The following is a 14,387-nucleotide window of genomic DNA, read 5'->3' as shown; positions in this document are numbered from 1 at the left end:
CACTGTGCACGAAGCAGATGTCAATATCAAGAAATCTGTCACAAACTGACGTCAGCTCGGGCTGAAAGTAGAAAAAACGTTGGAAACTTAACGTTCAGAGCAGTCTGAAGACGGGGCTTTCTGCTCACAGGGATTACTGCTACATACGTTTACCTTGTTATTTGACATGTCGGCCACTTTTAACATGAACATCTGACATTGTGACATTATAAATATGTCTGAAAATAAGGAAAAGCATAATACGTCCCCTTTATCCCATCTGTGAAACATGGTGGTGGTAGTATCATGGTTTGGGCTGCTTTGCTGCCTCTGAACCAGGACAGCTTGCAATCATTGATGGAGCTATGAGTTCTGAGTTGTACCAGAAAATTCCACAAGAAAATGTCAAAGTATTTGTCTGTGAACTGAGGCTCAACAGAAAGTGTGTCATGCAGTAAGACAACAACACTAAACGCACAAAGAGTGGTTAAATAATAATGTTTTAGAATGGCTGAGTCAAAGTCTTGACCTTAATCCTAAAGAAATGCTGTGGAAGGACCTGAAGCATGTAGTTCATGCAAAGAAGCCCAACAAAATCTCCGAGATGAGACTGTTCTGTAAAGAGGAATGGGCTAAAATTCCTCCAAGCTAATGTGCAGAGCTGATAAACAGTTATCGGAAACGTTTGGTTTAGGTTATTGCTGCAAAAGGGGGTCACACCAGTTACTGAAAGCAAGGGTTCACATACTTTTGCCTCCCACAAATATGTAAAATTGGATCATTTTCCTCAAGAAATAAATGAAAAAGATGAAAAAATGAATTTGAATTCTCATTTGTTTAATTGGGTTCATTTTATCTAGTTTTTTGTGATCTGTTTTTTTTATCTAGTTCATTTTATCTAGGACTTGTAAATATCTGATCACATTTTAGGTCATATTTATGCAGATGTACAAAAAATTCTAAAGGGTTCACAAACTTTCAAGCAGCACTACTACTACGTACAATGTATTTACAACATGTTCAAACTCTCTAGTCCCACTCCTTTGGTCAAAGCTGTTATCTACTGCCCCCCCAAGCTAAACCCCTCCTTTCTCTACGACTTCTCTGATTTTCTGACCCAGCTATATGCCATCTCACCTACTGTTCTCCTCCTGGGTGATTTTAATATCCACATTGATGACATTGACTGTAAATCTGCCATAGAATTCCTGGAACTGATACAATGCTTCACCTCACACAACACATCAAGTTTCCCACCCACAGCCATGGTCACATCCTGGATTTAGTCTGCTCCACTGATCTTACAATACATCAACTCTATCTCTATCTGTGACCACCTGGCAGTCACTATGAACATCGATATCCCTATCTCCATCTCAAAATACAAACGCAAAATACCCTTCAGAAAGTCTATCTCACCCTCAGCTCTTTCTGCCTCCCCTCCCCCACTGTCTGATAATCCCTCCGATCTTGTCATCAATTATAATGACATACTCTTTTCCTGTCTTGATCAGCTGGCTCCCATTAAATCTAAAACAGTCTCATTCACCACTCAGCTCCATGGTATACTCCTGGACTCCACCAAACGAAATCCCTTAAGTGCCAGCTTGAAAACTGGTTTAACTGTGCATCTCCAAGCTTACACAGACTACCTTCAACAATACAAAGACATTCTCATCACATTATGGTCTACTTACTACTTACATACACTTTGGCTCCACTAACCCCAAGGCTCTCTTTTCCACAATGAATAAACTTCTCAAACCCAAAGACAACACCTCTAAATCCTTCATAGTTAACAAGCACAACTGTTTCATTTTTCAAAACAAAAATTGACACCATCTACAGCAACCTGACCACCTCCCCTTCCCAATCCACCTCCTCACCTGCTACGCCCCCCCATCCCTCCCCTTAACCACTCAGCTCCTGTCTCAGTTCTCCCCTGTGTCCCCAGTGGAGCTGTCCAACTTTACGGTAGGAACGAGAAGCTCCACTTGTCTCCCAGCTATATCCTCACTCATGACGGAGATCATTAACTCCTCCTTCAGCTCTGGTTCAGTCCGCCAAACGATCAAACTGGCTGCTGTCACCCCCATCCTCAAAAAAACCTGGACTCAACCCTGATATAATAAGCAATTTTTAGCCTATATCCAATCTCCCCTTCCTGTCAAAAATACTGGAACATGTTGTCGCCTCCCAACTCAAAGCCCACCTCATCTCCAATGACCTGTTCGAACCATTTCAGTCCAGTTTCCACTCAGAGCACAGCACAGAAACAGCCCTCCTCAAAGTCACCAAGGACCTCCTCCTTTCCTGAGACTCTGGTCACCTCAGCATTCTCATCGTTCTTAACCTCACTGCAGCTTTTGACACCATCAACCACACCATTCTTCCCTCCCTCAACATCACCGGCACTGCCCTCTCCTGGCTAAAGTCATATCTCACACATAGTTCAGAACAGTTCATCATCATCAACAACTGCACCTCCTCCACGACTCCTCTGTCTGAAGGAATCCCCCAGGGTTCGGTGCTTGGTCCTCTCCTGTTCATCCTCTACATGCTCCCCCTTGGTAGTATCATATGTCATCATGGTCTCCACTTCCACTGCAATGCCGATGATGTCCAGCTCTACATCTCCAATAAATCCATCACCACTGCAACTCACTCCACTCTGACCAACTGCCTTACTGAAATTAAATCATGGATGCAAGTCAACTTCCTTAAACTAAACTGTGATAAATCAAACATGATCACCATCGGTCCTAAATCCCTCACTAAAAACAGTCACAGCTTCTGCCTCACCATTGAAAACTCCACTCTGTCTCCCTCACCACGTCTGCAACCTCAGAGTAATTTTTGACAACCTCTTCTTTGAACACCATATCAATCAAATCACCAAAACTGCCTTTTTCCACCTAAAAACATAGGTTTCACTGCCCTCTGCCTCCCCTGCACTCTCCTTCTCTGCTGCCGAAACTTTGATCCATGCCTTCATCACATCCAGAGCTGACTACTGCAACAGCATTCTTTATGGCACATCATCCAAAGTCCTAAATAAACTCCAGTACATCTATAACTCTGCTGCTTGCCTGCTCACCCACTCCCACTTTGCCTCACTCACAAAGCCCTGCATAACTCATACCTCGCTGACCTATGCCACCACCACACTCCTCCCCACAGCCTTTGCTCCTCTGATGCCAACCTCCTGTCTCCACCACTCAGGACCAAGCACCGGACCTGGGGTGACAGAGCTTTCTCCATAGCTGCCCCCTGCCTCTGGAACTCTCTCCCAAAACACATCACAGACTGCACCATGTTCAAATCACTAATCAAAACTCACCTTTTCAGAACTGCTTTTAATGTGTGATTAATGTTGTGTTATATGTTTTTAGTGCGTTGTTTTCTATCATCATTTTAACTTGTGTATAGTGTCTTTGAGTACCCTGAAAAGCACTCTATAAATAAAATGTATTATTATTATTATTATTATTATTATTATTATTATTATTATTATTATTATTAACATGCAATAAAAAATCCTGTCCTAATAATCTTTTGAAAATTATCTTACCTTCAGTGCTGGCTTCAAATGACAGACTGAAGCCAGCTGCATTTCCACTGGTGTCACTGACAAACCTTACATAAGCAAAACTGTCAGATGTTTCCATGGAGGCTGGAAGGTCACTGCCACAGTGTCTGCCCAGTATGCGCCCTGAACACACAATACAACAGATGAAATTTTGTGATGAATGAATGAATTATTTCTTATTCAAGTGACCTGCCATCTTGTGGCCCATCGTTCATGGGATTATTAAAATGTGATCTGTATCTGGATAAGGAAAAACGCATGTTAATGCAGGTGTAGATGCACTCAGAACATACTGTGATAGGAATGTGATCGGATCAGTCAGACTACATCTGGAGCTGTTCAGGCTCGCATTGTGATCAGATCTCGGCAGGTGTAAATAAAATCTGTACAATTTGACCACATTCATAAAGAAAAAAAATCAGCCCTGTAAGTTGAATGGTCACCTAGCTCCACCTCTTCCTTCCAGCTAAAGCATGCCCCACAAAAGCTACAGGTAGTAGCAATAGCTAAAAGTCTTTCCTTGTAAAATGTGATTTACTCATCCACTTCTCACTGATACAATGTTTTCTTCTTGAATTTTCCTGCATTCACTGAATAAATTGCCAACTTAAAGGTGTCTTTTTAAAAACAACCATTTCAGTCACTGTGAGTCATTAATATCCAGCAGCTCAGCTGTATCCTTTATGTCATTATACAAAAGATCATAAAACTTAAAATACAATGGGCAGTAAAAAACTCAATAATATTTATTTTCAATTTTGCTTTTGCTTTGATCTGAGAACAAATTGACCTTTTTTTTCTTTACAGTTCCTCGTGCATTTTCCATGCTATGCTTCATGTTATTAAATTTAAAATGATCATATTTATTTTTCATATTACCATGAAAGTACGTATAAACAGGTAATTGATGCATTTTGCAGTACTGATTCATTACTACATCATAGTAACTACAAAGTGTGTAATCACTATTCCTTGGTGTTTACTTTAATCCAATATTATCATAAAATTGAGTTATTATTATATTATGTTATTACCTCTTTATAATTACAATATTACTCTACTATTACCTTGTTAATACCGAGCAGGAATGTAAAGTGCTACCCCTTTTTTCCTATGCTGAAACATTTTCAACTTTTGCAGATGTATCATTGATGGAAACTTTGCAAAGCAAATGTAAAGCTCAGTGTTAATTTGATATTCTGTATGTGGTTTTTAAGAAAGTGAAACAATCCTCTTTTTTTCTCACCTGAGGCATTGTACTCTCTGATCTCCACATAGTCAGCCAAGCATCCTGGAGTGGTCTGCAGGCTGAAGTTCCCATAACTGAGGGTGAGGAAGTGCCCTGTGGGCCCCTCCAAGTACCACTCACAGCTGGAGCTGTCAGGATAACTGGATCCTGGAAATCCAGGGCTGTGGATCGTACCCCTCTGACCTAGGTAGGTACCTCCACATGTAGCTGTGTAGAGTAAAGAGTCAAGCTTTAATGTCCCTGGGTGGCAGTTTGGCCAACAGACAGCAGTCCATAATAATAAATACACAAAGACTACAACAATGCACATAACACTTAACATTACTGTTATCATCGTCACTTGTCACTGAGACCATCAGAGAAAACAGCAAAAGACCAAAAAGCTGACAGCTGATTGAATAAAAGACCTTGTGTGACTGCTTTTCTAGAAAGTTGGAGATTCTTGAGAAATGAGAGCAACTGTATTAGCATCAGTTTACCATTTATTTAAGAGAAGAAAATGAGTATAGCATAGGTCCAGGTATCATCGGATAATTCGTAATTCATTTGTAATTCAAAAACCAAAATACGGTAAATCTGTTATTTGTTTCAAAACAAAAAAAAAAAAATGTTTTTGGTGTCAGAATCAAATAATGAAAAACCAAACCCGGCCGCTTTTTGGTTTTTGCTGATTGGTTTTATCGTTATTCCTTCTTGGATTGAATATCCAGCAGGTCAGCGGACATCAAGCCAATTCGTTTTTGTGTTTGAAACCAAAAACGGAAGTCACAGGGGTTTTTCTTTTTTTCATTTTAAACGAAAAACGAAATCACATGACCTATTCCTTTTTAGTTTCCCAACGAAAATCCAGAAAACCAAATTCAAAAAAACGCTCAATTTTGGTTTAGAAATAAAGTATTTTTGTCAGTTTTGTACGATAGTGGAAGCGGCTACATTAGCCTACCCATGATCCTCAGCGACGGTTGCTATGGTGAAGATGTCAGCGACAGCCTTAACATATAGTCAGTATAACATTATGTAGTACTGCAGATTAGTGGTTATGATCGGGATCAACGTACTTTACTGTAGATTGAACTGTAAGGAAAATAATGTGTGCTATGGACAAAGAAACAAAGTGTATGAAATATAAGAAAGGTGATGAGAGAATAAATTAAACATAAATAATTAATAAATAATTACATCATGTAACAGTGGAGGTTGAATAAAATGCACAATCTAAAGTCCAGTTTGATGAAAATTACGAAAGTGAAAGTGTAGGGCTTAAATGAGGGATATGAAATGTAAAGTTCAGTTTTATAACCCCGTCTTCATCCCGTTTACACACACGCGCGGCTGTCGCTCCATAGCAACGGTCACTGAGGATCATGGGTAGGCTAATGTAGCCGCTTCCGCTATCGTACAAAACTACTTGATTTCTAAACCAAAATTGAACGGTCTTTTGAATTTGGTTTTCTGGATTTTTGTTGAGAAATATATCGTTTTTGGTTTAAAATGAAAAAAGGAAAAAAACATGTGACTTCAGTTTTTGGTTTCAAACGCAAAAACGGATTGGCTGAATGTCCGCAGACCTGTGCAATATTCAATCCAAAAAGGAATAACGATAATACCAATCGGCAAAAACCAAAAACGGGCCGGGTTTGACTGGTTTTTCGTTATTTGATTCTGACACCAAAAACGTTTTTTTGTTTTTTGTTTTGAAACAAATAACAGATTTACCGTTTTTTGGTTTTTGAATTACAAATGAATTACGAATTATCCGATGATACCTGTTTCTTCTTTCTTTCTTTCATCCAGTGATACTGTCACAAAACGTAACTATAACATTTTAAGTGAAATTTTCAAAAAAAAAAAAAAAACCAAAACAAACAAAAAAAACCAAACCATGACTTAAATTGACTTTAAGTTACTCAAAGTGTGTGTGTCTGTGTACTTTTATAGAACATGTTTTTTGTGTGTTAGGTCTGAGCCGACTATGTTATAATTAGAACTGGTTCCATATCATAAAACCAAGCCCTGGATTTGCAGACCTTCTTGCCTACCTATGGAGTACTTTGCTTTGAATCCTTTGTGCGTGACACTGATGTCAGTGCGAAATCTGAGCAGCATGAAGGACCCTGTTGAATGTTGGGTAGATGGTCGGGTGTTGCCACAGAGCCGGGAAATTAAGTCAGCATTAGACGTTGCACCATCACGCAGCTCCAAATAGTCGTACACACAACTAAGAATTACAGAGAAGAACACAGCACCATTATTTCCAAAATTATCACTGTTTTAATGAAAACAGAAGTTGTGAAGGTCATAATCCCCAAGGAACTGCTACATGATGTCAGAGTGTGAGCATTTTTAGGTTTATGTAAAGGGTTGGGTTTCAGGACATCCAAGCGGGTAGCTCCTGGTTTGAAAAGTGAAGCCAGTGCGGAAGTACGTTAAACCTCCATTCTTTCTAATGGCCAGCAGGGGGTCCACAAGATGGTGATGGTCAAATTGCTATATTTGAGGCTTCAAAATGGCAGTTCACAAATCAATGGGTGACGTCATAGGGACACCGTCCATATTTTTTTACAGTCTATGGGGACACCATACCTCCCACAATGTTTTACTGATTGCCTATTTTAGGTCTCCAACCTTTCATGTCACATTAATCTAAGTATAGCTTATTTGTAAGAACATATGAAATTGAGCTTAAATCACAATGAAGAAAACTATCTTTTAAGGTTGGGGAGTACAAATCAATTGCATTGCTTCTATCAATGAATCATAAGATGAAACTTTAGAAAATGAAAGCAAAGCTCAAAAATACAAAAAAAAACGACAACAAATAAACATGTACAATCTAATATAGGAGATATGCAGTTTTCTAATACTGTACACTAAAAACACCAAATCTAAGCAACAATGAGTAGGAAGAAATGTAAAAATAATAAAGGAAGCAGCTGTACCTGGCTGTGGGCTCAATGTAGAATTCATCCTCAAAGTCAATTTGCACAGCTTCTCCATTGGGCACAGTGATGACCCAGATACAGTCAATGTTCTGTGGGTAGTTCTGAGGGTAGTTCGGTGAAGTGATGTACCCTGGAGGATCAATATCATTCAGCTCAATGAAGCCTCCACACGCTGCCAAAACAAAGAAAGAATAACTATACCAGACAACTGTGCAGCATTGACCAGTATAACTCAAGTCCATATCCTCCAATCCTTCAAGCCCAGGAGGTCTGGCAGTCATTATGAAAAGTCACCAGACTGGTATGACCAGTGTTTCCCCTATAATTGTACAGGCCTGGTGGGCCACCGGGCCAATGAGAGGCCTCAACGGGCCAAAAGAATCTTTTCTTTAATGCCAAATATCCATTCATTCAGAAATTAATAATCATTTGCATTTGGGAGCCTCTGTGCGGCACTATTCTGAAACGTGAGTCAACCTCTGTGTCGTTGCCAGGGAAACTCTTGACATGATGTGAGTGCCTCGACTCTTTAGGGTTTTTTTGGTGCATACCACCGGGCCTGAAAAAAATTCTAGGGGAAACCCTGGGTATGACACAAATATAACAACTATTCCCTCATTATGGCCCATTGGCGCTATTGAGTGGTGTAGATCATCAAGGAAGTGAGCATGCTGGTGATGAGGTTGTTCCCTTTTTAAGTATGATTGGTGATGGTTTCACCTTATTCTGTTGAATACTGTGCATTTGGAAAATATTAAAATAGTGGTTTGCTGACTCATATGCAGGCAGAAATGAATGGTGCTATATACACTCACCAAGCACTTTATTAGGAACACCTCTGCAAGCTAACAATTCTACTTAATGTTTATATTTGAGGTCTTAGTGGGTGGTAGTGGCTTCTCTCTTGTCGATGTATTTGCTTGCTTGGGCTGCCTTCTTATGCCTAACTGTAACTCTGTTAATTTGAAAACTGGTCGGTAAGGTAACCAAAATTGTGCTGTAAATTATATGTCATGGACAGACAGTGTGTTGCTAGCAGTGGTATTGAAGTGAAGATATTCAGTATGACCGTCTGCTCTTCCTATGATAGAATTTCACGCTGCTGCTTAATGCAGTGTTTGATTTGCTGCACCAAATAAGGTCTTCATCTACTGGATGGATAATGGAATGGTATTTCATCAAATTAATGCAAAACTAGGGGGCGCCATCATGAAATCAAAGAATTTAAAATATAAATTTCTCCCTTTTCGTTTCGGGTTTTTCCTCAAGGGAGACCACAAGGACAAGTGATTTACAGAACAGATATACCATAGTAGATTTAAAAAAGAAACTTAATTTCACTTGGACTTCTGTCCATAGAGCTCTATGATCAATGATTTTAAATGTTGATACAGCTGATAACACAACTGTTCATGAAATCACCTGTATGCATGCTGATTGTCAACATGGCATTATTTTTCAGTCAACAATTTTACTTTGTTTATAAATAAAAGCTAAAGCTGTGTTACATTCAATGTTCAGCATACATCCACAGTTTAGGATTCAAGTGTGGGTGTCTGCTTTGCAGGAGTGGAGTGTCCCTGCTACCTGTGAGGACTGATGGGCCATTAAATGGTAAATGGACTGTACTTGTATAGCGCCTTCTTAGTCTGCCGACCACTCAAAACACTAAGAATCACATTCACCCATTCACACACATTCATATGCTGAATGGGTACAGGGGCTACCATGCAAGGTCCCAACCTGCCCATCAGAGAAAATCTAATCATTCACACACATTCATACACTGATGGCATAGCCATCAAGAGAAATTTAGGGTTAAGTATCTTGCCCAAGGACACATCGACATACAGACTGGAGGAGCCGGGAATCAAACTGCCGATCTTCCAATTAGTTGACAACCCGCTCTACTTCCTGAGCCACAGTGGGACAATGCGTACTAGGTGACACCTGCACTGCTGCCTGAGACATCCATCCATGATTATGACTTCAAAACAAATAATAAAGATAAATGACAACAATTGTACTATTGCATAGAAATTCACAGAAAACTTATCAGCAACCATCAGTGCCCAAGAATTACATAATTAAGTTGGCAATGCATGTCTTAATTTCTCTGATGGTGCTGACGCCCACACACAGTTTCTCCATGAATAAACAATGTTTCACATTTACCTGACTTTTGCATCAGATTTTGGAATGCCATCTATTTTTAAGAAATTTAGAATTGCCATCCCTATTTTGACTGAACATTGAACCAAGTAGTTAATCACAGTCTGGAGTAACCACACAACAATCACACAAGTGTGAAGTGTGATTTCTGATGTAAATTGCGGCAATCTAATAACTGCCTCCATGAGATTTGTGACACAGACACTGTTGTTGACTGCATTGGTGAGCAAGCCTAATTCATTGTGCCAAATTAAAACAACTTACTTACTTTTTTTTTTAGAACACCAGCATGCCTGTCCCTTTCACCTCTCGCTGTATATTGACCTAAAGTCTCTCCTTCCAAAGTCTGCTTCAACTCTTCCACTCGGGTGTGCCTCACAGTATTAAATCCGCCCTAAGCTTATGTATCTAAACAGTCTCCCTCTGTTTAATTTTTCTTAGTCTTTTCTCAGTTGACACCGTTAATATATGAGCTAATTCAAATAATAACATTGTTATAATTCCACAGTCACTGATAAAGTAATTGATTCCTTAATTTAGACACTGCTGTACTAATACCAACCATTTTTCAACCATTCAACACAAATTTTAACTATTCCATTAACTGAATGTTATGCAAGTATTTGGAGTTTGGTTATTGAAACAAACTGCTGATGTTGTTAATTCTCTAGACAGGGTCCTTAAACCATTGTAACAAGATGACATCATTAAAAAAGCACAAGTAAAACCCAGTCAAAACAGTATAGAAAACAGGATGAATATATGGCATGCCAAAACAGACGGACTCTCTTCGGTTAGACTCTCCAGTCTAACTGACTTAATTTTAGTCATACTGATGTGTTCAGTAAATTCATTCCTTCATACAGACTGCTTTGAAACACATATCCCTTGAAAATACAACAAATCTAATCAATTCATACACAGTCAGAGTTTGCTGTTTGGGTTTATTTCGTAAGTGGAGTCCAAATTGTTCTGCCAGCTGTTTAAAGCAGTGTAATTAATCATATGTGTCCACTGTAGACCACTGAAGACTCAAGTGTTGGAGAAATGCAGCTGGGGGTGGCTGCAGATGAGAAAAAACTGGTACAGGGAAAACAATTTTTTGTCAGTTGTATGTGTACACTTCAGTCAACATGATACAGGATTAAAAGGAAATGCAGTCAGAAAATAATAGTAGTGATGTGTTCAGTGTGGAGTGTTTGAGGCCAGTCTGCTGGAAAAGCCGATAGGGAACCATTTGACTGTAGGAGAAAAGCGAAAAACTGCAGCAAAGGAACAGCAATCCAGGGAGACTGTCCGTAGACAGATGTCCAGCTACAACTTATGTAGGTAAGTGGATTGACGATGTGACTTGCACACTGTCCTTCACTTCTTACACACTTTGCTTTCAGATACACAGACTGTCACACACTGCACCTTGACTCAGGTGGAGATCAAACAATCAGTGATTACACGCCAGCACAGGTGCTTTATAGGTAAACCATGGGGTGTGACCGTACCTTGACAGCAGGAGGATCATTTCCCCATACATATGGAATATGTAATGGAGTGAAGAGATAGTCTCGATACGATAGAGAAGTATTGTTTCATGTTTATGCCAACAGCAATGTATGTTTAAGTATGTAATGTATGCTTAAGACCCTAAGGCTGGCAATGTTATGCTGAGATGTGTTTGCTGTTTCTGCTCAGTGTGACTTGTATACTTGGATATAAGTTATATTCATGGGAACTCTGGGTTTTTGTTTTCTGTTTGCTGTTTTTACTCCTGTGTCCCTGTTGTGCTTTACCCCACACCTGCCTTGTATCAGCCTTGTCAGCCCGGCCTGCTCTCTGTGTCTCCTCCAGCTCTCTCTCTGTTCTCCTGTCTCCCCACTTGCACGTCATCTCTTCTTTAGTTCAGTTAGTATTTAAGTCCAGTTTTCAGTTCAGTCTTTGTTGACTTGTCTGCTCAGTTTGCCTATTCCTGTGTCACAATTTATATTTATTTTCAATAAATAGTTCTGCTTTTGATCCTGTCTGCTTGCCATCCCCTGCATTTTGATCCACCACCAAGTCTCCATTGCACTTTGTTGCATTTTTATTCTATCGATACACAGACATCTCCATCTAAGCCAAGCATAAGATGATGTTTTTACTAATATTGCGGGATTTTTTGGAATTTGTGTTACACTCAGGTTTTCTTATGCACAATTGAAAATGTAAATAAAAACACGTGGATAGAAATGCATCCTGTGACAGAAAAAAATGAAAAAAGAATGGTTGCTGTACCCTGACTGTGGGCTTCAAAGGTCATCTTAAAGCCACTGGCCTCATTAGTGGTATCAGACACAAAGTGAATAAAAAGGTTGTTGTCAGTGGTCTGGAGGAGGGACGGGGGGCTTGAACCACAGAGACGTCCTCCTAGTAGTGGAGATGAACCATCTGGACCATTCCTGACCTGTGGAGACAGCAGAGAGGGAAGAGTAGCTATGAGTAATGAAATAAACAATTCACCGATACTGGATACAAAACCTCAGACAGAAAGAAGAAAATTAAATTGCTCAGTAGTTTTATGCAGTAAAAATGTTACTGAATTACAGTACTGAAACACAATTAGGATCTTGGTCTAGAACATTTTCATGATCCACTGTCTTAAACGCACATTGCATGGCTTTATGGCAGAATGGCCAGATGGAAGCCTCTCCTCAGTGAAAAACACAGGACAGCCCACTTTGAGTTAGCAAAAAAGCACCTAAAGGACTCCAGGCACCGCTCATCACCTGCCCAATACCATCCCAAAAGTGAAACATGGCAGTGGCAGTATCATGCTTGGGGGGGTGTTTTTCAGTGGCAGGGATGGAGTACTAGTCAGGGTTGAGGGAAAGCTGAACGGAGCAAAGTACATAGATATCCTTATTGAAAACCTGATCCAGAGTGCTCAGGACCTCAGACTAGGCCGAAGGTTCACCTTCCAACAGGACAATGACCCTAAGCACACAGCCAAGACAAGGCAGGAGTGGCTTAGGGACAACTCTGTGAATGTCCTTGAGTGGCCCAGCCAGAGCCCTGACTTTAACCCAATTGAACATCTGTGGAGAGACCTGAAAATGGCTGTCCACCAATGGTCTCCATCCAACCTGACAGAGCTTGAGAGGATCTGCAGAGACAAATGGCAGAAAATCACCAAATCCAGGTGTGCTAAGCTTGTTGTGTCATATCCAAGAAGACTCAAGGCTGTAACCACTGCTAAAAGTGTCTCAACTAAGTACTGAGTAAAGGGTCTCAATACTTAATTAATACTCAATATCATATTTAATTTTTTTCTTTTTAATAAATTTGCAAACATTTCTAAAATTCTGTCTTCACTTTGACATTATGGGGTATTGAGTGTAGACTGATGAGGGAAAAAATGAATTTAAACAATTTTAGCATAAGGCTTCAACATAAATGTGAGAAAAGTGAGGGGATTTAAATATTTTCTGAATGCCATTCTTAATGAGAATTAGGAGCTTAAATGCTCTCCATGTGCTCGCTACACTAGTTTACTTTCAGTTTCATTCTTACGAGTTATTAGCGATTGGCTCAACTAATCATTTGATGCATTTCTTGTATATATCATACATGTTTTTGTTTTGTTGTTTCCTCTTGTAAAGTGTCTTTGAGTATCCTGAAAAGTGCTATATAAGTTCGATATTTTATTATTTTTATTATTATTATGTTACAAATAGCGTTCTTAAGTTAAGTTTAGTGTTAGTTTGTTGTTCCATACCTGTTGCGGTTATGTGGCTTGCATCCCAACCAGTAGGCTATTGGGGCACACATATCTGTGCTATTGAGGCTCTGCTAACTCAGTGACAGGACATCACATTTTTCTGTACGTTCTTCCAGTGGGAGGATTTAACGTAAATCAGAAACAACAGGAAGTATTTGGTCTGCATTAGCTGTACATTAACACAGTGCCAATATGGCTGAGAATCCCATACAATAAGCACATGTGTTCTGGAATGCTGTGATAGTGTGAAAGGGAAAAAAATGTAATTGTAGCATTTTGATTACTTCCTTTGTCCACAATTATTGCAGGTTAAGTGACATGTAGTCATATTCTTATTATTGGTTATATTAGGGTTTCGTGATATTATTCATATTATTGCATATGGGTGAACTTTATGTATACATGTTATCCTTCATTCAATTGTATTTTCTATTCTCTCTCTATAGAAGCCACAACCAGACATAAACAACCAGCTGCTAATACCTGTATGTGTTTTACTGCAATGGGAAGAAATAAACTGCAATCATCCATCTCTCAGCTCTTTATTTCATACTCTGGAAGATTTGGCCTTGAGTGGTGTTCTGGCTGACACACCAGGGTGAACATAGTGACAGAACTAGCACCCAGACTGAGGATATCACTATTATCTCCACTACACACAAGATGCAGATGAGAGTTTACTCTTTGATTAGGGGGAAATCTGAC

At 39.6% G+C, this 14,387-nt stretch overlaps 1 protein-coding gene across 4 annotated transcripts in view; it reads right to left on the bottom strand.

The window, feature by feature from the left end:
- Positions 1 to 14,387, bottom strand: part of cubn (cubilin (intrinsic factor-cobalamin receptor)) — a 172,891-nt gene that overhangs the window by 68,854 nt on the left and 89,650 nt on the right. For all 4 annotated transcript variants that reach the window (XM_044339395.1, XM_044339397.1, XM_044339396.1 and 1 more), the window contains 5 exons: positions 12,200 to 12,368; positions 7,757 to 7,931; positions 6,857 to 7,035; positions 4,815 to 5,024; positions 3,551 to 3,691 (listed from right to left, as the gene is read on the bottom strand). In XM_044339395.1, coding sequence (XP_044195330.1) covers positions 3,551 to 3,691; positions 4,815 to 5,024; positions 6,857 to 7,035; positions 7,757 to 7,931; positions 12,200 to 12,368 — 874 coding nt within the window. The remainder of the gene's footprint in view (positions 1 to 3,550; positions 3,692 to 4,814; positions 5,025 to 6,856; positions 7,036 to 7,756; positions 7,932 to 12,199; positions 12,369 to 14,387) is intronic.

The sequence above is a fragment of the Thunnus albacares genome, chromosome 21 (assembly GCF_914725855.1).
Source record: "Thunnus albacares chromosome 21, fThuAlb1.1, whole genome shotgun sequence".
Taxonomy (NCBI): Eukaryota; Metazoa; Chordata; class Actinopteri; order Scombriformes; family Scombridae; genus Thunnus; species Thunnus albacares.
The sequence above is the reverse complement of the archived record's forward strand: the minus strand, read 5'-3'. Positions and strand labels throughout refer to the sequence as shown.